The 25,414-nt window shown below is 41.7% G+C and overlaps 1 protein-coding gene across 1 annotated transcript in view; it reads left to right on the top strand.

Moving 5' to 3' along the window:
- LOC124415825 (vacuolar protein sorting-associated protein 8 homolog) overlaps positions 1–25,414 on the top strand; it is a 110,856-nt gene that overhangs the window by 35,438 nt on the left and 50,004 nt on the right. Inside the window, exons 4-7 of the mRNA XM_046896479.1 lie at positions 458–676; positions 10,065–10,244; positions 11,764–12,009; positions 17,063–17,203. Of these exons, the coding sequence (XP_046752435.1) occupies positions 458–676; positions 10,065–10,244; positions 11,764–12,009; positions 17,063–17,203 (786 nt within the window). The remainder of the gene's footprint in view (positions 1–457; positions 677–10,064; positions 10,245–11,763; positions 12,010–17,062; positions 17,204–25,414) is intronic.

Below are 25,414 nucleotides of genomic sequence, written 5' to 3'. Positions count from 1 at the left end.
AACAAAATTGTCAGCAAATTTTTAATCATTAGGCTATCTAGTTATAAATTATCTCTGCTGAATATTATGGAACAGAAATCAATATTCGAAAAGGGTGCCACCGAAATTTTTTTTCCTCATCTATGAATCTCTAAATTTACTTATCAACTTCTAAGGATCTACTCTTATCTCTTTTGTAATCATGTTATCTCACACCCCCTAGCAGTTCAAGTTGTATCACTGTGTAAAACACAATACCAAAAGTTTTAAACGATTGTACAACTTGACAATTTGATTATTTCGCACATCATAAAGTGATTGAATGCGTTGACCATTGTTTAACCCAGAATATACTATTACTATCTTTTTGATTCTTGATCTGTAAGTGCACTTTTTTGAAACATGCCCTCGCAGATATGAAATCATGCATATTTAGTAACGAAATCCTTTTACGTCTTAATTGTATTTTTTCATTTAGTTTACAGACTCACCAAAGTTGGCTTTGTGTAGTGACAGTGGGGGTTCTGTATTTGAATTGAATTTCACTCGTGTTATGGGAGTTAGAGGTTGCGACAGCAAATGTCTCTTTAGTGGTTCAAGGGGTGAAGTTTGTACATTGGAACCCCTTCTATTGAACCAACTCCCGACGCATTCACTGAAGAATTACACGTTGGTGGCAATGGCTACTTTATCAAAGGTATTGTAATTTTTCCATTCTTGTTATCTTGTCACATACTTTCTAACAAGTGTTTCTTTGGTGGGGTGATGAAAAACTCGCATTTTTAAACGTGAGTCAAATTCGAATCCGTAAAGTGATTCTAGTGATACCTCATTGTGGTAAAAAATGAAAATGATACTTTTATTTGTTAAACTAACAATGAAGGAATATTTGTTCATTACAATATATGTACTACTTGTTCGAAAACAGAATTTCTAGAAATATGTTTTGTACATCAAATTACGCAGTCAAACAGGATCTTGGGTTTAGTTGTCTACTTAATTTCAAGCTTGAGTCCTAATTATATGAGAATATAATCATTTTCAAATGTTTGTAGTTTGTACATATTACGTCATTTCGACTGGTATGCTCATTTTTATTACGCATACTCATCAGCGTTAGATTAAAAATTGTAACATTGTGCATATAGTTGTGTAACTAACGATAATTTGTGCTCACACCCTTTACACACCTTTGATCTGCAGAGCAGAATAAGTCAAATCAGCTGCCTCATCTACTATCTTAATTAATACCGTTACTGAGTAAACTCACAATATTGCGTGAACAGTCCACCCTTAGAAATTAAAGAGATATCTTGATTTTATCTTTGCTTTTGTTTTATTTGACGTGCGTTGTACTTTATTCGCTTAGAAAACTCTCTCAATCTTTATTTTCACAACGGGAGATATACTCTTGTGTTACGAAAGGTAACTCAAGATGATTTCTGGAATCGTCGCTCAGCTCGTACAGCTTTCAATGAAAATGATCTTAGCGTATTTTTGCATGTAATTTCACTTGAAATTTACTCACGCGAGATAATAGTTCTGACTTTAGTTTGATAAGAAGTAATTAAGATTAAATGTTTTTCTTTTTGCATAAGTCAAGTTGAAGCACTTGAACAAATGACAGACAACGATAGGACCTCGGGAAGGGTAGGTAGTGTTTGAAAATACGGGGCATTATTTTTTAAGCGAACCTACCCGGAAATAAAAGTTTTTAGATCGGACTCAAATTTAGTTAGTGTATAACCCACTGTGGTCACAATGTACAGTACATTTTTTCTTGCCCTGGTACAAATAGTTATCAAAATCTCAGGGGTGAAATTTTCGACTTTAATCTGCACATTATTTTCCTTTGATATTTTTTAATTTCAATTTCACCATAACTGATTACCATTACTCAATAAATTGCTGTAAGAGTGTCTTGAATTATTTTCTTCACATGCGGTTCGTTGGTGCTAAGCATTTCACATTTAATCCATTTGGACTTGTTTTTTCAATATACAGTGCACGCTCTCAATAGGGCAGCTCCGAAACAAGAGGGAGAACGATTTTCCACGAAGCGGAGGCCCTCGGCCAGTCACCATCAAGCGTGCAAAACATTGCATTTGCTGTGCGGCCGTATTGAGAGTTGTACTTGAAAGAATAGCTGGAGCTACGGAGTGGGGGGACAGGGATCGAGTATGAAAGGGGTTAGCGGCCCTATTGAGAGCGTGCACTGTAATTGGGGGAAATCCATTTTCTTAAAATTTCTGCTCTTTCGATTTTAATTATGTTTTATTAGAAAAGTTCAATTTCTCGCTTCGAATACCACGCGGAAAGTTCTGGTCTGACATGTAGTTTTCTGGAAACATAGCACAACACGATCGTTGGTACTATCCGTCCGGTCAGTGATTTGAATTTTGTATCGTTAGGTTCTGTTATATTGATGAAGATTGAGTCTGTTTCGCGGCAGCCGGTAGTGGCGCTGCGAGCTGACACCATTACCAACGTAATCGACTTAGTCGAAAAATTAGCCGTGCATGAGTGACTGCAAGTCGGTCATTTTTTGTAGGATTGGTTATATTTTTACAGTAATATCATATTTTATCATATTTTTGGAAGCGACGGCTGTATTGAACGATCCGTGATTGTCAAAATTTTATTCGCTAGGAGTGCCGAGAACATGGGCTTTGAAACGCAACGGCAAACCTTGATTTATCTAATTATAAGTTCGAGTCCGAAATACAAATGCTACTTGCGCTCCGTGATTCTTCATTCCCTCACCTCACCGAGTATTTCCCACAAATGTGTCCCTTCGCTTAAGCAGTAAATCCACCCTCGGGATAATCTACGACTTTATTCCGTTGTTCCATAATTTACAATTTGACCATAGCACCGTCTAAATACTAGCAATTGTAATCAGTAATTCATAGATTCACAAAATAAATGTTTATAAGATGAATTACATATATTCATTTCTTAAACACCAAAAAGAAATCAGAACATTCAAATACATGTGTTTCGTTTTATCGGTATTTTTTGCTTTGTATCACGATTTCAAGTGTGCACAGGTCTGTACTGGTTATAACACTGTATACCTATACACTATAACGCATCGTTGCTCAAAAGAAATTTGTCAAATTTGAACCATTGAATTTAGAAAATTTTATTCATATCTGATTACGAACTAGTAAAACATTACGAGTACGTACATGTAAAGCACCGTGTAGATATGCATTTTCTCGAAAAAATTTATTTGTTATTCTCATCAATTTAGAACCGACTTATGTTTTTGAAATTTATTCTTAAGTTGCATCCAAGAAGTTGTATTTTAGTACATTCCTGCATTGTTAAATTTTCCGATACAGAAAATGAAGCTCTTTTCAAAATAGCACGAAGATCTAGTTTAGTGATTGGAGCAGTGGCGGACTAAGCCCGTCAGAGGCCTGGCACGGCCTTTTATATTGAATTTCTCAATGACCTAAGATAATTTTTTATTTGTCCTAGTTTAGAAAAATTTCTCTCCATGATGAGACTGACAATGAGACATAAATGGTCAAGAAGTATTGAAATATAAGTGATGTACATGGTAATGATTCATTGAAGTCCCATTTAATTATGCCTTGAAAGTCTTCTGGGCTATCCATCTAGCAGCAACGTCCAAACTTGTATCGGTTACACGTAAATGCCTACGATAACTTTTTATTTCTTGCAGAACCTGCTCCTTATTGAATTCATCGTAAATTTCTACTAGATTGTCCAGCGCTACCGCCAGAGCGTCAGTGCAAGCTTCAAGCATAAATTTTGTTTTACCAATTTGGAAAATTTTGTTGACTTCCTTCATGACCGTGTATCCTTGCGACAATTCTCGCATAAATCGGTCAATGCATTCGAACATTGATCTACGAACTACTACTTTAATTGATAATTCAACGTCACGAGCTAGTTTACCCGGCAATGTTTTTTCTACTCTCCTTCTTCTTCGTCTGTCAATGTTAATGCCTACATCATTAAATTTTTTAGTGCCGAAAGTAACAGCATTGTCTATAACCGTAGTTCGTACCGTCACTAACGCCTCATTCAGGGCTTGCGGTATGGTGAGTCCTTTATCCAAAGTCATCTACAGTGTGTAGATACTGTTGGACTAAATTTAAATCCTCTAGTATTGTATGCCAAAATTTAATGTAGGCCAAAATGGTAAAATCACATATATTTGGAAGGTGCAAGCTTGCTGCTAACCTAGTATTAAGGTTTGCTTCGGATGGCTCTTGCATATCTTCTAAAGTGCTCTCAATTATTTCCACATTTTCTTTTACGACTTTAACTGAATCGTAATCAGCACTTCAACGAGTATCAGACAAATGTTTCAAACTTTTTCCTGTTTTTTCTACAAGTAATTCTCATGTATGTGTATAGGACAAGAAGGAAAAATATATATAACTTCTATACAGTTCCAAAACAGATGACGCTAGAGAAAACGCATGAGAATGCATGAACTCCACATAGATTTAAGGAAAGATTAGTGCAGGGACTGAACAGAGCTTTTGGGTTAACTTCTCGGATTATTCGTTGTACTCCTCCATGTACACCTGCAATTACAATGCATACGTGACATTGCGTATCGCAGTTGCTGTTGAATACCTTTTGACATATCCTCTGCCGTCTTTTCCGACATAAAGAAAAACAAACCTAACAAAGATTCTCGAACTTCCACTAGATGTATCTGATTATTTGAGTCATTTAATTAGTTCTGCTTTCATGGCGAGTGCTGTCAAAAATTATTCCGTAATACTTAGCCTCTTTTATATCTGCAATAACTATTTCCTTAACATTTTCACCGAAACAAATAACAAATTCATTTGTCGTCACCTTTGACCAGTAAAAAGGTACTCTTTTTGATCCAGGAGCGGCCTCAGCAAGTTATAAACAATGCTCTTTCAATACTGGATCGTATTTCGCTATCAGTTGCACCAGTTCCAAGAAATGTTCGCTGTTTTGTGATTAATCGTCTTCACAGTGACCGTGGAAAACTAGATTTTGATAGGCTAAACATAGTAGAATATCAACTAAGCGATGTAAAATGTTTCTCCATTTCTTGGTCTCATAGTTAACAATTTTCTCATAATCTTTGATGATCTATGATCTTTGTCAATGGTTTTATTAAGTTTCAGGCCCATAGAGAGTGTTTTACATTTTTCCAAATTCGGTAGATATTGAGACGCTGATTCATGCTGTGATATCTATGGATTTAATTTCCACTACTGACAGAAGCCACAAATAAATTTATTTATGTTGGTATCGCCCTCACATGCAAATAATTAGCAACAAAAACAGTACAGTTTCTTTGTTGATGGTGAGTATAGCATCCATTTGCGTAAACATTTAATCTCGTCCAAGTGGGAGTAAAACCACTACGAAATTAAACAACGATGTGTTCTCTTAATGTGTACACCGGATCTTTCTATAGCTTCAAAAGGTTCCTGCTTGTTTTGATACAATTCACTACCCTTTTCGATAACCACAATTCTGATATGCTCTGGCACAGGTATTGGCCATATACAGTATCATTGTATGAGGATTAGTTGAAGTTAGAAGCATCAGAAACAAGTTCATTCTCAGTAATTTTCTCATCACTACTATCCTTATCATGTTTTTTTCAGCGTTACTCGAAGTCTTTATTAACACCACAGCAGCAGGCTTTTTACCTGTGTTCATAGTCTCAACATCAATTATTTGTACGCCCGAACCAGATTCAATAGTTCGATTACTCTTTCTCCACCTTTTTTTTTTTCTTCACAAGTGGAAAGGTATTTGGATGAAGATCCAGCGAGTAATATAGTCTTTTCAGCCTTTGTTTTTTTTTTTAATTTTCTCTTCTGAGAGTCAGATGCGTGAATGCTTTATACTGAGAAAAAATATTCAATTTATTTCGGTGACAGCTCATGGCCTGGCACGTCCATGAAAGATGGTTCGTCTGGTACGTGATGAGAAACGAATCATAATTTTTAAGGGGGTGCTCTAGTCGATTTCGACGATGTCCGTATATATCTTCAAATAGCGAGGTCCTCGTATTTCAAACGCAGAAAAAGGCTTAGCAGCTTCATTTTATCGATAATTCTGAACCTAAATAATCCAACACATCTTCATTTGACGCAGAGATAACGAAATGGCATAAATTCAACGAATTTACTATTGCGGTTTCGTAGAAACTGTGCTATTTCTTTATTTCTACATCAAATGAAAATGCACATACGTTTTTTTGTTCATCATTGTGTATAGAATTGGGCTGTTAAGTTTTTTTTGCGTTTGAAATACCTGAACTTTGATATTTGGAGATATATATATAAACTTCGAAATCGACTAGGGCACCCCCTTAAAGCTCAAATGCCCAAACAACTTGGATAACAGAAATTTTTATGTTGTATTTTTCTCCTTGTAGGTAGTAGAGGGTAGGTAGGTACCATCATGATCATAAATGTGTGGTCAATTTCAAACGAATATTCTGTACAGCGTTTATATTACAGCTGACAGCCAATTTTTCAGCGGATAAAAACAATATTTTCATTTTAATATTTGATAAAACATTATTTGATTGTTAAGTATCATGATTATACAATTTGTAACACATTTTGATATTACAACAAACTGTTATTTGCTGTAAAACAGTGTAAGGAAAGGATCAAATATTTGCGGAGGATTATGCAAGGTTTTCATGTTAACTCTGAAAAACTTTTAGGATGTGTAGGGGCTGCCAAGGCAATCATTTTGTGGTAAGATACCCATGTTCGCAAACCCATCGTAACTGCTTTGAAGGATTCGGTACCGCGCGCTTGGTCGTAGTGTAATGAATCAGATACGATCACTTTGGACCCAACGTTTCTTCTCAACGGCCATGTGCAACAGTACAAAGTTCTTTAAAAACCATAAGCTTTGTAAAAAAAGAGAAACAATGTAAAAAATAACAAAACGCTTTTTTAATAAAATATTATAAATGTTTTTTGTCTTTAAACGGTTCTTTCCCAGTCAGTGTTCAAAGTGTCCACCACCTTCAACTTTTTCAAATTCTATTTACAAGCACCAGAAATTGTTTTGTTATATTTTTATTGCCAAGTTTATCGTTTCCTTAAATTCACACAAGAAATTTGTACTATTGTCTACTGCTAATTATGAATAAAGCGTCGGGTCGAAAATGATCGCATCTGATTCAGTACACTAAAAACAAGCGCGCGGTACTAAATGCTTCAAAGCTATCCACAGCGCGTAGGATGAATTTCCGACCATGGGTATCTGACCTCAAAATGCTTATTTTGGCAGCTCCTACACACCCTAAAAGACTGTCCAGAGTAAACATTATCCTACTGTAACCAGCGTCCAAACAGGCTAATTTTTGGGAATTTATTTAGAAAAAACTACAGATGCAAAATTTTCAATTTTTTTAATGTGTTTTCATGTATGTACAACTCAAGGTGCTTATAAAGAAGCGGTGTACACCTCGAAAACGCGGGTTAGCAAAACTTCTATACCGCTCAAGCAATCAGAGTAAAACTTGGGCAGTTGATGCTGGATTTTGGCAAGAAGTGGAACGTCTTTTTACTTTTTAAAAATTTGGAAAAAAATTTTACAGAATGGTTACCACCCACAGAAATAGGGCAAATTTTCACAGTTGCACCGAATGGATCGAACTATCCGGTATGATGCCACTCGGCGGTAATGAAACACATTTTAAGCCCAGTCCCTTGAAATTTTATGGTGAAATGACGAAATGGCAGCTGATCTGATTTTCGATTACGAAGTACACCGAAATCTCATTTTGGCGACATTTGTTACCGATATTACGCGCATGCCAGCAGAAAACTGATTATCATTCTACTGTTTACGTTCCATGCAACGTCTTATCTAAATTCTTTGCTGTATATACCCTCTGATAATTGTCATGGCCTGATAATAAATAGCCATGTAGCCATGTAGGTACCTACCTACTGTTATATTTTGCATACGTACGGGGCCCCCAACTCCAAACTGCTTCTTACTGATTCAACATATTTTAGCCTTGTTTGGAATTTGATTAAAAGAGACTTCTCAAGATTTGGAGGCCCCTGGAACTAGAGCCCCCCCCCCCCCCCCCCCGCCCCAGTCCGCCAATGCATTGGAGTTAGGGTTGGCTGTAAAAACTGTTGAGAGAGACTTGTGAATAAAATGTTAAATTAAGAGAACATGAGTTACTCTTGAGAAAGATGGTCTATCTGTGAAGTTCGGGGCACCTGGTCCTCACAGATGAGACCATAATCGAAAGCTGCTAGATACCCAAAAGAGAACACCTTGAGGCTTGAATCATTCTGATACTACAAAAGGGGAATTTCGGGAAGAAATGAGTAATTGCGTGAACAAACTAACAACGAACGATAACTTGGTAAGGCGTAAAAACCCTCAAGGAGCAGACATATATAACATGAGTTACTCTTGAGAAAGATGGTCTATCTGTGAAGTTCGGGGCACCTGGTCCTCACAGATGAGACCATAATCGAAAGCTGCTAGATACCCAAAAGAGAACACCTTGAGGCTTGAATCATTCTGATACTACAAAAGGGGAATTTCGGGAAGAAATGAGTAATTGCGTGAACAAACTAACAACGAACGATAACTTGGTAAGGCGTAAAAACCCTCAAGGAGCAGACAGAAAGCTCGAGCAAGGCAATGAATGATAACGAAATTACTATATAAAGTCACGTAAAACCCAAGTACATGAAAGGGTAAACAAATCACCTCAAGTCAGAAGCTTAATTTATAACTTGATCTATCGTAGTTGAAATAATCATTCGCTTGACTACATCAACTAAGAGAAATCTCTAATTGATTGGACGATACAACCTCCGTAATATTGTCGCAATACACGGTGTACACTGTGATGCCGGCATCGCCCTCTCTTCTGGGCCAGGTCGTGGGGAAAGGAGGATTTCCGAATGGTGAAAGCCCAGCTTATTGCAGGACCCCAACGTCTCAAGAACGGAGACAGCCCTTGCCCCGTAGATGACTTCGGATAACACGCCGTTGATGCGGTGTCGCAAACAGTGCACCTCCACAAGACAGCCCTATTGTGTCTCGCTCGCACAACCAACTACAGGCACACGGTGATACAAACTCCCACAAAACAATAACTGTGTCCGTGACGATGCAGCGAAGTAACAGAATTGATAGATTGTAACATAATCAGAAATTATCCAGAAAGTTGGTATATATGCTGAACGCGCGACCGCTGTCTGTGAAATCTCTTTTCTATCTGCCTTGAGTCGATGGTTTTCACACGGCCTGGCCGTGGAGACCCATCCCTACACCCAATACAGTGGATAACCATATGTCCTCCTGAGTGCATTCAAGCAGACAACCTAGGCCTGCCCCTGACGGTCCCAACTCAGGTCGCTTTCTCTAAATTATGGCTCGTAAACGAACGTGAGTTTGTCCTTCAGGCCTCGGGTATGTTATTTTAGAACTACTTTAGAATTGTTCTTGCTAAAACAGAGGGAGACTTTTACCCGGTTCGTCGCGGTCAGTTGTAGGCCCATGCGATATTTCCGGACCGGCCGGTCGAATCGTGTGGGCTCCCACGCTACCATCCCCACCTCGTAACGGGGCATTTTGAAGGCTCTACAATAAGTGAAGAAAGTGAAAGGAAATGAATAAATGCGATTAAAGTATTGAAGAGGCCTGTAATCTCCTTGTGCTACACCTTAAATCATTGAAGCGCACTAGGCGCGAACAAGGCTGAGATAAAACCAAAGGGAGCCAGCAAGGTTGAGAACACATTGAACGTAAGAATTTAGTAATGCTTCTAAATATTCACTTCTGGTAATGTCGAAAAAGTAGTGAAAAACAGAATAAACAAACTGATAAGTGACTTCTTTTCTAATGGAAGTAAAATTAAACCTGCGCATGTGCACGGTAGAGTGTGAAGGAGTGCGGGATCTCTCCCGCGTATCTTAGCCGAGGCAATCTAGTCCCGAGCGATTACGATAACCGAGGTCCTATTTATTTGTCATTTACAGTGAAACCGGGCTTGTATTGAACCCTCAAACTTTTTAAATGTCCACTTTATCATTGGATGTTTTCAGGTGATTGTTGTTTGTATAAGACCACGGATGCGGGTGGTTCTCACGCACGCCTTACGTGGAACAGCCATTGCTCCGCCACAAGTATCGTGGCAGTTAGTTGTCATACAAGCCGCAGATTCGACCCGTGTTGTTGATCCTGTGTTGGCCCTAGCTCGAGATGATACCGTACACTTCTATCAGGTATTCACTAAATTATTTCTTTTCTACTTCAACAATGTAACGGCAATTTCAGCGACGACGTATATCGACGACGGTTCCATTCAACCTCCGAATCTCATTTCAAAACTTGATTTCGTTACGAGTGTAAAAAATCTAAGAAAACTAGCGTGTAACAAGTTTTGAAACTCGAGTTTCACATGGTCTAATCACAATAATTTATACAGCAATTGTCGGATTCAAACCTCTTGATATCTATGTGAGTTTGACCCCGACTTCCACTGAAATTGTCGCCGATTTGTATCCTACTTCTACTTCACGTAGGAGTAAGTATTTTCGATCTCACCTTCCATAGCTCGGAAATTGCGCTTTTGGGAGACAACTTGTGAAGAAGAAGAAATTGCGATTTTTCTGAATTGGTGGGAAATATAGCTATATATTATAATTATGGATAAATATACATTTTTTCTGAATTTTCTGCTAACATTTGGCTGTAACTTTTCTTTAACCACTTTTCATGCGATATCTTGCACATTAATGTTCAAAAAGAAGCGTAGCACTCATATAACGGCCGGGTTCATTTTGCATGAATGTAAAAACATTTTTTTTTCTAGTCGATGAGAATTCCAAAAAATTTCAAATTATTCGAGAACGTAGTTTTTGAGAAAAATCTATTTTTTTGCGTTTTTTGTTAGAAATGATCACTTGCGATTTCCAAAAAAGTCTATGTTACGGGGTGGATGATTGTGACCACAACGACCCGGCTATCAATGACCGCACCCGCACCCAGCCGCGATGATATTACGGCCTATTTCAGGTTTATAACCCGTTGACTACGCGCACGTACAAAGGATAAAAGGAGATGAGAGGAACTCGTATTGAGAAGTTAAAGGTTTAAGTATACCTATAATTGATTTATTGTCAAAGATACGGAGAGTACAGTGAAAAGATATGGAGGAGGAAAAGGGGAACAGAACCGAATTTAGATGTTGGTAGAATGGGAGATAACTTGTGAATGTCTATGGGGGGGGGGGGGGGGGGGCTAGTTGCAATATAGGAATAGAGGGAGCATACTGCAGACTCGGTGAAGATAAAGAACGGATGCATGCTGTATAGTGACTATAATATCGTGGGAAAAGAATGTGACGGCTTGAGGACGTCACATCTGAAAGAATTATATTTGACCAAGTCAGAAAAAAACATAATTATTTTCGTTTTACAACTTTTCTCCCAAATAAACAGTTTTTGAGTTATGGAAGATGAGATCTAAAATCCTACTCGTAAAAGGCAGGTGGAAAAAATCTGAAAACATTTGCAAATATGTATTTGGTGGCGTGAAAGTACGACATGAATCGGTGATCAATTCGGTGGAGGTCGGGTTGAGACCTTGTTCACGTTCATTTACACTACCCCATATATATATAGAAAATACATTATCGAGTGAGCTATTGACTAGAGATTCATACCAACATTTGCGTCAATTGCATTACTAGCAAATTTATTTAAATCAAGACAATGCTATTGTTCCAATTCATTCTTTCAGGTTTGCACAGAAGGAAATGCTAGAGTTCGGCTTTCACCATTGCAACGTATTACTGTTTCCTATATGATCAGCAATTTGCGATGGCTGAACGCAAGGTCCCTGGCACTGCTTGACTCGCAGGAAAAGTTGCATTTGCTAGATGTCAGATCGCAAGACGAATTGGAAACTCTGGACTTGAGTAAAGTGGGAATTTCCTACGCATCCAGTCATTTTAAAGGATTGTCTACTGGCGGTAATGTCTCAAAGGTAAAGAGCTGAAATTTGATATAGCACGTTCGATGTAATCTTCACGATTATTGCAATTGCAGTCTGATTTGTATTTGGGTCGGTCCACCGATTTTCTGCCAGATTTTTGGAGAAAAAATACCGATGTGACCGCAATTTGGATATTTCTTAGAGTACACTCATACTGGTATACACTAAATATGTGATACAGTGTACTTGAAGATATGAAAATTCTTCGATTTTTAGGCTTCCAGGCCATACGTTCACGAAAAACGCGTTGGTAAATTTTATTATATTTTCGAATTGAACCTTGGTCTTTCAATTGTGAGAACTGCCTTTCTTCATAAAAACACAACCTAATGTGTATTTTTTCCAAAAAAAATTTTCATCTACCTGAATATGAATCCATTGCAAGGAATACTTTAGTAACTGCCAAACACACATTTTTGTATATTTTCAGTCAGTATGTGCGAGAGACCACAAAATGAATTGTTGCTCTTTTATGTAATAAAAAAAATATCTTAGACCACATCCTGAAATTTTTATATTACCGTGACAGTGGAATCATGTGGACTTGAATATTAATATTCCAGGGACCTTGAATGTTATAAATGTACCGGGTGGTTGGCTTTCATTACTCCAGGCGAATATTCAAGGAACGATGAGAGATACGTGAAAAAATCTCACACGAAACTTGTATCGTTCCAAAGGCAAGGATGATGCTTAAAGTTTCGATTTGGATAGGGAACACGTATTTCACATATCAGCAGTTGATTATTTGATTAAAGACAAATATACAGCAGCTCACGAAAAACTCGATCAAAACTATCTTACCGTCTACTGCCTTGCCTTTGAAACGCCCGAGAGTACAAATTCGCTGACGTTCAGCTGCTCGGCAGCAGAACGGTAGCAGAGCTCGTCTGACTCACCTCGCCATTTTAACGAGTTCAGTTTTTATCAGGAGACTGACTCTGATCAGATTCAATTTCGGAAACTCAACACTTATAAAGATTTAGCAGGCTAAAGGCGGGAAAAATGATGAAATAATTACCCGATAGAATATGATAACGATGACCATGACGATGACGATGACGATATTGATAATGATGAAAGAAGAATATTCGTAAGCTCTACCCCCTACCCCCCGGTGGGGGCTTGGCCCCCTACACCCCCTACCAGGACCTGCGTCCTTGGACCCGCTCCAGAAATAGACTCGAATGTTAGTTTTATAAAAGAACGATGGAGGATGTGGAACGAGATGTGGGGGAAATTCGTGAACAAAAAAAAGTGAAAAGAATATGCAATATATGTATACATGGGGTCTCTGAGACCCCAAAATTTTTGAAATTTTTTAAAGTTTAAAATGTGGATATCTAGTGAAAACTCAACTTTTAGGACAAGTAGGAGGTCATTCTCTCAACTTTAAAATGTGTATTTCTGGTGAAAACCCAACCTTTAGGACAAATAGGAGGTGATTCTGTCAACTTTAAAATGTGGATATCTAGTTAAAACTCAACTTTTTATTTAGGAGGATTTTCAGATTCAGATGGACGTCTGCGTGTGTGCATGTATGTATGTGATCAATTACGTTGTCCAACGATACCTCCAGGACGAATTAACAGATATCAATGATTTTGGTGTCAATCGACGTGGCTTTTCCAAACTTATAAATGAGTAGATTTTGAATTTGATCGATTTAATAATTTTTTAATTATTTGAATAACAAAATTTAAAAAAAAACACTAAAAATTATAGCTTCATGAACGATGAATGGATTTAAATGAAAATTGACACCGTAAAGTTTTTGGGTGGGGCTAATCACAAATCTACGGTTAGAGTTCTGAAATTTAAATTTGGCGTGTTCAATAAGCTGTAAAAGAACTAAAACTATTTAGATTGTGATGAAAATTGGTATTTGGCGGTTTGTTGGGTAACTGATCGCGAATCTGAAGTCAGATTGCGAAATCCAAAATAGCGACCAATATGGTAGAAACAAATCTATAAATATTTCGATTTTAGTAGAAATTGGTAGGCGAAGGTTTTTTGACCCACCAATAACAAATCTAAGGTCCGACTCCTGAAATTTGTAATAGTGGATCCATTATAGTGGTTCAAAATTAAAAAAAATCGTCATAATTTTCTGTAATATGGTATCCGCGAGCTTTAAAATCTTTAATCAGGAATTTGTAGCTCGAAATTCGAATTGGATAATATTCTTTTTTATCTCTAGGAACTTGGAACCTGCAGTGTGAGAACGGGAAGTTCGAGGACTGGCTCATGGTCAGTCTGAACTAGCTTATTTCTCTTTCTATTATATTTTGCTATTTTTTTTTTTTTTTTTTTTTAGATAAATTATTTGAAATTCGCACTTTGTACTTCATTGTCACAAGCATATTGTGTAACTACTATCATAACTGTAAAATTTAGTTTGTCTCTTTCTTCGACATAATATTGATTTACAGAGGCCAATCATTAAACAGGATAGGGGAAACAGCTTTGGTGATACGAATCAGATGGATTTTTTTTGTCTTTGGCTGTCTGTCTGAAAGATCCGATCAGGGATCCTGAGTCTGGTGGACAGTCTTGATATACAAACCCGGGTCTGCAGAACAAGCAAATCGAAAATCAGGCAAGCCTAGGCAAGAGCAGCAAACGGGCGTTGGCGAGTGTCGTGGTTAAATCAATGAAAGTGTTGTCAAATTTGAAAAAAGCGAAACTGTGGTTGTAAAGGTGAAGAAATCGTCGTACGTCGGATGTACCGTTCGACCAATAAAGGGGGTGGGGCTTACTCGAATACCGATCGCGTAATTCCTAGCACGCTCAGTTGGATTTAGAGCCTCGTCGAAAAGAGATGATTGAGTGACGAGGGACGATTGTTGACCTGTGTTGGGGGTTGTCGATTACAACATTCAATTTATTCTATATTAGTTTTTCACAGTAAGACAAAAATGTATACAAAATACAATTAGCTATACTCATTTCCTTATAATCAGTCTTCGCAGCGAGCCATTTGCTGTAAATTCAATGAGAGTCAAGCACTAACCACTAACAAGAAAAAATCCCTCATTGAGCCACTGAATATTTCTCTAACTTAGATAAAAAAATATCGATAAAACCAATACACTTTCTTGTTAAAATCTATGGTATTCAAATTCTTCAACAAAAATTGTGTGGCGGTTCAATTATCGAAGAATACGGGTTCTGCCCTTGCTTTATGGTACAGATTCTACTCATATTTAAGTAATTATTAACCAGATTAAATTATCAAGTTTCATGCAGTAAATTACATTGACATTACTTATGATGTACTAAAGGACACGGCAATCCTCCAACTTGACCACGGGTACGATAAAACGTTTTTATAGAATCGTTGAGCGATACGAAACGTTCATTTGCCATTGAATTGCATAGCTTTTTTGATTCAAAAGTATAGCCATACTGTTCATAGCGCATTCCAGTAGCGGCCCGCTAAAATATATACCGTGGTCGCACATTTTCGCAATCAATGACAGTCTATACTGTGGAAGCTGGCCCTTCTAATATATTGCTCCTTGCTATTGGTTACCCCAGAGTTCGTCACGTCCCGACGGCATCCTTAACAACCGGATTCCCTACTCTGCTCTAATCTGTCCAGCGAGAGATCGACACAGCGTAGTGGAGTTTCGCACGGAAATGAATCAACTCCTCGAGACGAAACGACTCTCCGATTAAAAAATTTCAACAACCCATACCGCGACTCGAATTGACAAAATTGCAAACAAAAACCGAAGGTACAACCACTCATCCAAGAATGGCGTTAGAATTTCGTGCTCAAATCGTACTCGATATAGCGACGCAAAACCGGTCACAAAATGAAACTGAAAATCAGATCCAAAATACCATTAGAGTGGTAGTTCCAACTTGCTCTCACCATTCCACAACCGCGTGAAGGTAGCGCCACAACTCTCGAACTTTATCTCCGGGCCGATGAAAGGTGTCATGCCGTTCCCACTAATTATCGTCACTCAAAAAGTTTTTCATTTCCGAAACAACAGAACCTTCTGATTAAATAACAGAACTCTTTACCACATAACAAGGAAATAAGTATCCTCGTTTACCGTACCGCAACGCTGCCTGTGAGTATCCCTCACTTTTTCCGGATGTCTGATCGTGCTAACCTGCTCGATTGATGGATGTGGTTCTATTTCATCGCTGATTACAATTATTACGACTAAGTCCGGGCCTTTACATGCAGGGACTACAATAACAAACAAAAACTTCTGTTAGCAGTCCCTGAAGATCTACCTTGGAACAGCACATGATATGATGCAAAATTCAGATTTTATGCCAGTATATACCTAATTCACATTTGAAAAGATCAGATTGTTTACTAGAAAAATATATTAACACGTTTCTTTCCCGATCGCAGCACGTGCTATGAATTCAAAGGCAACCGTTCAATTCGAAAACTCCATAAAATTTATCAGGACTACGTGTTTCTTGTTAACAGTATGATCTAAACCTTAAATCCAAAGATTTGACCTCAAGTTGATGGATTGGTCCATGTACTTGGGTTCCGTTTATAACGTAAAACCACACGAACCTCAGCCGATACCATGCGATCTTTTTCTGTTCAAGTCTATCAACTATACATTCATGCTCTTCATTATAAAGATGATAGCAGAAGGAATTACGTCCATGAATTTTTTTTTATAAAGTTACTGATTTTACTATTCTTACTAATGCTTATGAGTATCCAATAATACCCAGAAAATTGATATTATTTGTCCAATAATATAACGAATCATTTTGATATTATAACAATCAAATTTCATTGTTAGTACTTTTGTGCTAACTACCACTGTTTACCAGTTTGGGTATGTGGTTTCAGTGATTTTAATACCTATGAAAATTCAATAAAATTAGAATAAATAATAAATTTCGACATCACGCCTAGTATTGTTCGCAACTGATAAAAAAATTATTAAAATATCGAATATCTGTGTTGGTAGAAAATATACTATAGTGTATGGACTCACAAGAGGGATTTGTACAAAAAAATTCTCTTACAAAGCTGAGGACAATTTCTTTACAGGCAATGGCTTTGGCGGGTGAAAGAGCTTGTTATAATACAGTAATCGCTTTTGGCAGTCAACTATTACTACTTGGAACCAAAAGCCTTCACGCAGTCTGCATAAGAACCTGGACCGAACGTTTACGCCATTTAACACTGCAAGTAAGTGCATTTGAAAGTCTCTAATATATGTACCTAATATCATGCATTGACAAGGAGACAAATGAAGAAGGGGCCCACTTAAATTTACACATGTTTACTAACCACACTCGAAATCAATTCGATATTTATCTTTATATACATCATATGTATCGTATGTAATGCTAATCACCCAGTAGCAACGCCTAAAAAAACAAGCGAAATTCTATCAAGCTTCCGGATGCCATAAGTGATTATAATGCGATTTTTATAGAATAACAACTCGTCCTGTACCTCGAGTTCTTAGCAAATTTTTCTGGAATATTATCATTTCGCCAACTAAAACATACGTCACAAACCAATAAAAAACATATCTACGTCATCAACTATACACTTTCCTAACCGCAATTTGTTAGTCACTAGAGTCTAACTCTACTGTTATTCAAGACCTCGTGTTCAACTTCGTAAAACCTTCGATTTTTTTGATAATTGATGCTACTTGTACTATCTATGTACATGCAGTTACTTGGGCGATGGATGAGTATGAAGAATCTTATCTATATAAAATATAGAAAAATGAATTTCGAATATTTATTGGTTGACTTGAAAAATTAACTACGGAGCCAGGAATCGAACTGGGTATCTAGAGATGCTTTACCGGAGACTTACTCCACTAGACCACCTAGCCGCCCTGACACCAGTGTCATTAATTTCTCTCATCAACCTGTGTATTCGAAATGTTTGTTTTCGTGTGCCGTAGTCTATATAGAAATGTGAATTTCGTCGCAGAGGCACATGTTTGACTGTGTCTGTAGGATGTTGTAGACTGTGTCAAGTGTGTGACTGAGAGTGTAACTCCGTATCACTACTCAGCCTGTTAGAACGGGCCCGGCCGTTCTGGAGGATATGAAAAGAAATCATATCAAACGATGCGATGTTGGTTATCTAGAAAAATGAATTTCGAATATTTATTGGTTGACTTGAAAAATTAACGACGGAGCCAGGAATCGAATTTTTCTTTTCATTTTTCGAGAACCTCTGGCGGTGCCACTCTGGCGATTTTTCTGTGATGTCGTCAGACATACTGAAAGACCCTGTAATTTTTTCAGCAAAAAAAAAGTGGCCTTTCTTGAATAAAAGAATTATTTCCAATTTTTTTGGTAAAAAATCAGCGTTACCGCAACGTGAAAATTATTTCAAGTCGTCTGCTCGAAAGCTTACACAAAAATACAACTTTTATGTAGAGACATTTTTTTTCAGTTACTTCAAGTTTCCGAGATATATTAATTTGAAAAAAATGGTATTTTCCAAAATAATGAATTTACAAATCTGAAAAAAATCACGCAGAGTGCCTTTTAGTAGTACTTTCATATACCCAATTATGGGCAAGATCTGAGATGGTCGAAAAAAAAGTGGCCGGTTTCGTGGAGAATCCCTCATATGTAGATTTGTAGTACCAGTCGAACTGACTATGGTACCGACACAGATGGTCTGCCCTTATACATAGGGTGTTTATGTTAACTCTGCACATACTTCTAGGGTGTGTAGGAGCTGCGTAGGCGATCATTTTAAGATCAGACACCCATGGTCGGAAACTCATCCTAAGGGCTGTGGATAGCTTTAAAGAATATGGTATCGCGCGCTTGTTCGTAGTGTAATGAATCAGATGTGATCACTGTCGACCCAACGTTTTATTCAGCCGTAGACAACTGTATAAAGTGTATGTGCGTGCGTGCGTCCGTGCGTTACCACTCGCGTAACTGCATTAGCCATATAGTCCAGTTGAATTAGCTTGAAAAGTGGCCGAAAATGGAAAACGGAAATATAGGTGATTTTTTTTTTGCAATCGCTTCTTCGTAAGATAGATATTGAGAAAATAACCATCCACAGTTTAAAAAAAGTTGTGCAACAATTGTTAAAAAATCGATTTATGAAAATTGCGACACATTTTCGTGAATATCTCCGTTTCCATGCGAATTTCGAAAAAACTTATACATACCTTTTTTGTTCGTGAAGAAATTTCCTACAAAATGGGACCCGTTCGATGTTCGACAATTTGAAATTGAATGCGCAGCGCCCTCTAATTCGTAAAAAGTGGTCTTTTTTCATTCTTTCGTAATGAGTACAGAACTTGTAGAATAGTCTTAATAATCTTGGGAATGAATGTTTATGTCAGTATAATGAAGTATGCAAAACGCGGTTATGGCTGATCGAACCGTTTTCGAGATATTGATTTTTTTTAAATATTCAGAGCCTTAATTGCAAATTGCATCACGGCCAAACAAAATTTTTCCATCTAGTGATTATTTTTTTGCACACACTTTAAAGTATGCAGTATCGTTTGCGCATCTCAGAAAAAAAAAAAATTCCTTTTCACGTGTTTTAAACAATATCTTAGACAAACATGCGAAATTCCGAGACAAAAGGGCGGCATAACTTTACGATTCCACGTGTTTTCAAAATCTCTGTTCCGTACCCGATTGGTAATTGAAAAAACGAGTATTTGGAAACAAAAATTTTTTGATTCGGATCAGTGGTTCCGTAGATATGTAGCATAACGCGTGTCGGCTAATAACAATGAAAGTAATTAATATTTCGACTTGAAATTTGGTATGCAGGTTCTTAAATATGTGTACTTCAGTTGTAAATATATCTGATCGGAAAATGTGCCATGCATTCCGAAATGAGCTGATCTACGTATAGGAGATTTGTGCGGTCGGAAGCGTTTTACGGCCGGGCGCGAGTGGAGGGGGAACCGTTCGTCTCTCTCGGGCGCGCTTGGTCTCTCTCGCTCCCGTTAGGACTATCCGCACCGAATTGTTCCAACATTTGATGCTCTGTAACTTTTTATAGAGGCCCCAAATAAAAAAAAACGTATAGACGAAAGTTGTTGTCAAATACCTGAAAAATATTACGAAAATACTCTCTAAATTTTCAAAACATATTTACGCATTCAACGAAGCTTGTGTATTTTTTTTCTCTGCATACAATTGTATATAACATTGTTTAATACATTTTTCCACGATTAATAAAAAATAAAAGATTGTGGTGTTGGGACAGCGCTCCGTTCGAAAAATGTTTTTTTTTGAGATGCGCGATCGATATTGCATACTTTAAAGTGTGTGCAAAAAAATAATCACTAGATGTATGTATGTATGCATGTGAGTTGGATTGGGGACGGCCAGGCGCTCAGTCCTGTTGGACCATTGTGCCCGGGCCCTTTGTAGGCACCCCTAGTGTGTAGGGAACGAGGTCAGGCCGACCAGCTTCGCGAAATGAAGCAGCCTGCCCACCCCCATTTCCTCAATTTTGCCCTCGCCGGTGTAGTTAGCTCCGAAGGCCTGCTTACGCGGTCCCTCGAGCCCCCTACACTGGGTGATGAGGTGGAGGGGGGTCTCCTGTTCCCCTTCACATCTCGGGCACAGGGACTCTGATCTGAGTCCCAGGTGCACGAGGTGCTTGCCCGTGTACCAGTGTCCGGTGATGAGGCCTATCACGGTCCTCAGATCGGTCCTGTTCAGTCGTATGAGCGTGGCTGCTAGGGCTTGTGATGGCCCTTGGAATAGGGCCCTCGTGTGAGCCATGCCTGGTGTGCAGTCCCAGAGGTCCGCAAAGCAGGCCTCCGTCCATTGCTTCGATAGGCATCTTATATGCCCATGGGGTAGGCCGGGGAGGGAGCCCTCGTCGCTCGGTTGGCGCGAGGCCCCCTCTTTGGCCAGGTTGTGAGCTATTTCATTGCCTTGGATGCCGCTGTGTCCTGGCACCCATACCAGGCTCACGCGGTTGTCCTTGGCCAGCCGTGATAAGACAGTGATGCAGTCCCAGGTCAGCACCGACCTTACGACGCAGGAGTCCAGGTGTTTGAGTGCTGTCCGGCTGTCACTACAAATATATATGTGTTTCCCTTTGTAGCCCATGCTCAGGATATATCTGGCACAGGCTAGCAGGGCGTAAATCTCAGTTTGTTGCACCGAGGCTGTGGGTCCCAAGGCGAGCGACCTGCTCGTCCTTGGTCCTCCACACCAGAAGTCGGCCACGGTGCCCGTCTCAGTTTTGGACCCGTCTGCGTACCACACGAGTCCTTTTGGGGAGAGTATTCTGTCCGGGTTGTTTGCCCAGGTCTCTCTGTGCGGGTACGTTACCCTGAAAACTCGGTTAAACTGGAATCTGCTGGTGCAGCGGTCCCCGCTCTGTTCCAGAGCTGTCCGCGGTGCTCCTTCCCGGTTTAGTATCACAGTGTGTCCCAAACCGGTGCGCTTCCAGAGTCCTAGGTGCCTCAGGCGTAGCGCCGCCCTCCAGGCCTCCTCCTCCACTGTAATGTGTGGAGGTGGCAGGCCCAGGAGGGCCCCCATGGCAATAGTTGGGGTGGTCCGAAGGGCCCCTGTAATGCCTAGGATCGCCATCCTGTAGACGCGTTCGTATGCCTTCCGGTATGTGGCCCTGGTCATCGCGGGCCACCATACGATCGAGGCGTAGGTGATTTGAGGTAGTATGATGGCCGTGAAGATCCATCGAACTACCCTTGGTTGTAGACCCCAGGTCTGGCCCACCATCCTTCTGCAGGCCCAGTACGTGGCCGTAGCCTTCCGTGCCTGGCGGATGGTGTGGGTCTTCCATGTGAGTTTGAGGTCTAGGGTGACTCCTAGGTAGCGTACCTCGGTGGATAGGGTTAGCCTCGATCCGAATATCTCGACATGCCCCATCCTGAGTTTCCGCTTCCTGGTGAACAGTACCATCTCGGTCTTGTTAGGATTGATACTTAGTCCCTGAGATGTGCACCAGTTCTGTCAAAGTCCAGTGCCTTTTGCATCTTGCTTCTCATAGCTGGAAGGTTGTCGCCTGCGACGATCAATGCCACGTCGTCGGCGTAGCACACCACTGTCACGATTCGCTTGTTGAGCCCCGTCAGCAGTCCGTCCACGACTAGGGTCCACAGCAGGGGGAAAAAAACGCCCCCCTGTGGGCAGCCCTTGCCGACCCGGACGCTTACTTCGGTACCTCCGAGCTTAGCGGTGACAGTCCTAGTCTGTAGCATCTGCCTGATCCAGTCGGCCAGCATAGCGCTTAAGCCGAACTTCGTGGCAGCCTCACAAATTGCATCGAAGGAGGTGTTGTCAAACGCTCCTTTGACGTCCATAAATACGCATAGCGCCGCTTTTTTCCGATGGAATGGCCCCTCCACTTCCCTTACCAGGTGGTGGAGTGCCGTCTCTGTCGACCTACCGGCTTGGTAGGCGTGCTGCGCCCCCGATAGGGGGTTTGCAGCTAGAGCCCCATCCCTCATGAATCTGTCCACTAGTCGTTCCAGTGTTTTCAACAGGAACGATGTTAGGCTTATCAGTCTCCATGATTTGGCGTGGTCGTAGCAGCTCTTTCCCGTTTTAGAGATGAATACTACCCTGACCTCTTGCCAGTTCACGGGTATGTAGCGTAGCACTAGGCACGCTCTGAAAATCTTGTTTAGTCTAGCGATGAGGGCCTCGCCACCCTCCTGTAGGAGAGCCGGAAGATCCCGTCCGTCCCCGGGCTTTTAAACCTATCGAAGGTGTGGTGCGAGTTCGCGTCGCAGCCCACTACGAGGTGTAGCCCCTTGTCGGTGCAGTACCTGACCACCTTTTTTCAAATCTTCCGTGGGAGGAGGTTCCATGGAGTCATAGGGGAGGTAGGCAGAGCAGACGACTATGTCGATTGTTCCGCCCTGCTCCCTTTTAAACTTGATCAAGGCTGCTGCTAAGTCCCTGCTGCAAAAGTGGCTGAGCATTAGAGCCTGGTGTCTGCTGTTGATGAAGACCGCCGCCCTCAGACCGGGTCCAGCCGCGCCTTCCTCACACACCAGTGCGCCGATCTTCTTGTCTAGTCCTGAAACAAGTCCCCTGTTAACCCATGGTTCTTGGATGACTGATATGTCTGTTTGCTCCACCGCCAGGCTGCGGCTATGGATAGCCAAGGCCGCTTTGCAGTATTGCAAGTTGGTCTACGAAAACCTGATCTTCCTCGCGGGCATCGGTCCGTAGGATATCAGCATCGCCGTTTTGGGGGGATTAGAGAGTATCTCTTATCGAGTCCCCTCCTCTCCCCTGTCCGCTGGGTCCCCAGCAAGCTGGTGCCCCTGCGGCCGCTCTGCTGGTACGGGGAGCGCGCCCTGCAGTGTCTTTCGGGACCCTGCTCGCACGCTCTCCCTACCAGCCTTGCTGAGCTCGTGGGCCCTGGGGGGACGACCCCTAGGCCTCGCGGCGCAACCTCCTCTTCTTTCCTTGGCGGTGCCCCTCGCACTTTGGGCCACGGGGTGCAAGCCCCCAGTCCCCGAGCCCGATGGGGCCCCGCCTCCCGTCAAGGTGGCGGCCCGGGAGGGCCCCGCTACCGTTGCCGGCGCCGGTGCACTCTCCCGCGACGTCACCTCGACCTCCTCTCTTCTTGTTGAGGTTGGGGGGTTCTCCGGTCCCTTCTTCGTCTCCGGGCGGCCCTCCTTAAAGGAGATTCGTCCCAGATCGAAGTGGGCCATGAGCCCCCTTCCCTCAACCTGTCCCTAGATTCGGCGTCCACGCCTAGCGCCAGATGGACGGATGTGGGTCCGTCCCTCCTGTCCCAGACCCTCCAAAGGTGGGTCTGGAGACCGGCGTTTTGCCGTTTCAGCCTCCTCAGGATGGTCTCCGTGTTCACCGGTATACCGGGGATGAAGACCATCATCCGCGTGAGCCTGGGCAGTTGCTCCCCTTCCAAAATTTGGAGGGAAGCCCCCGCCCAAGGTTCCAAGGTAGGGACCCTCTGGCGTAGCCAGGTCAACGCCCCCTCGTCTGAGCACACGACCCATAGGACTCCCTGGTCGTGCCGGCTCCGTTCGAAGCGCGGAACCTCCTCCCCTCCGGGATGGCGCCTCTCCCAGCACCCGTACCCCCAGGTCGCCCTGGTCAGAGCTGAGAGTGGCCCTGGGGTAGTCCGTGGGGGCGATAATCGCCCTCCGGCATCCCCTGGCCGCCTCCTCGTAGCTCCTGGGTCATGCCCCCCCCCCCCCCCGGCCCCTTTTGGGGACCGAGAGTACTTCCGGCGGCGTGCTGTCTGAGGGCCTGGGTCTTTTCATCCCCATTCCCCCGGCAGCGCGCAGCGCCCGGCTGTCTTTCTGTCGCTCCTCGGTATCTGTCCGTCCAGGAACTGGACGGCCTGTCCCGGGGCGCGCTGGTCTGCCTGGCGGCTCTCCCCCAGGGTTCATCTTCGAGGAGGTCTTGAGGGCCAGTTTGGCCTTCATCGCCCTCCTCGACGCCCCGCTGCGGCGAGCCACACCTCTATTTCCTGTTTCTGGAGGTGCGGAGGTCCCGGCTTGCGCCGATCCCTCCCCCTCCCTAGCCACAGTAGTCGTCGTCGAGACTACCAGGGCGCGGTGTGTCAAGGAGACCAAGGTCTCCTCGTCCGCCCGCGACCCTACCGTCCCGGCGACGGTTTGTATCTCCGAAGAGTTGGCCTCCATGGAGACCTCCTCATCGGGTTAGTTTTTGTCGTCTTGGTTATCATCCATAGATGTCCCACGAGTGTGCAGGAAAGACGGTCCACTCCCACAGAGCCTGCTATGTGTGGGTAAAGCTAATACAATGGGGGGTCGCCCGGTACCCCAAGGGCATCGTTCACGACACTGTGACCCCAGTGCCATCCAGCCCTCGGCACGATAGCTTCCACCTTTGCTTGGGAAGTTGGTCCGCGGCCAGGGCCTTAGTTCCCCTGGGCCGGTTTTTACGCCGGCCGGGTCCCGTATAGCCCCAGCTAACCAGGGCGTCTTCCACCCTCGTCCCGTAGGCCGGTTGCCGACCGGCATCCCAGTCCCGAGCACGAGTACGTGGGGACTACCTTGGCCGTCCTCCTATCCACCACCTGGAGACGCGCTCGGTCGGCGCTCAATCTAAACCCCTTACCCCGTGAGGGGTGCGGGGAGCCGAGAATCACTAGATGGAAAAATTTTGTTTGGCCGTGATGCAATTTGCAATTAAGGCTCTGAATATTAAAAAAAAATCAATATCTCGAAAACGGTTCGATCAGCCATAACCGCGTTTTGCATACTTCATTATACTGACATAAACATTCATTCCCAAGATTATTAAGACTATTCTACAAGTTCTGTACTCATTACGAAAGAATGAAAAAAGACCACTTTTTACGAATTAGAGGGCGCTGCGCATTCAATTTCAAATTGTCGAACATCAAACGGGTCCCATTTTGTAGGAAATTTCTTCACGAACAAAAAAGGTA

Source organism: Diprion similis, chromosome 2, assembly GCF_021155765.1.
Source record: "Diprion similis isolate iyDipSimi1 chromosome 2, iyDipSimi1.1, whole genome shotgun sequence".
NCBI lineage: Eukaryota > Metazoa > Arthropoda > Insecta > Hymenoptera > Diprionidae > Diprion > Diprion similis.
Note: the sequence above shows the minus strand (reverse complement) of the source record. Positions and strands in the feature narration are given on the sequence as shown.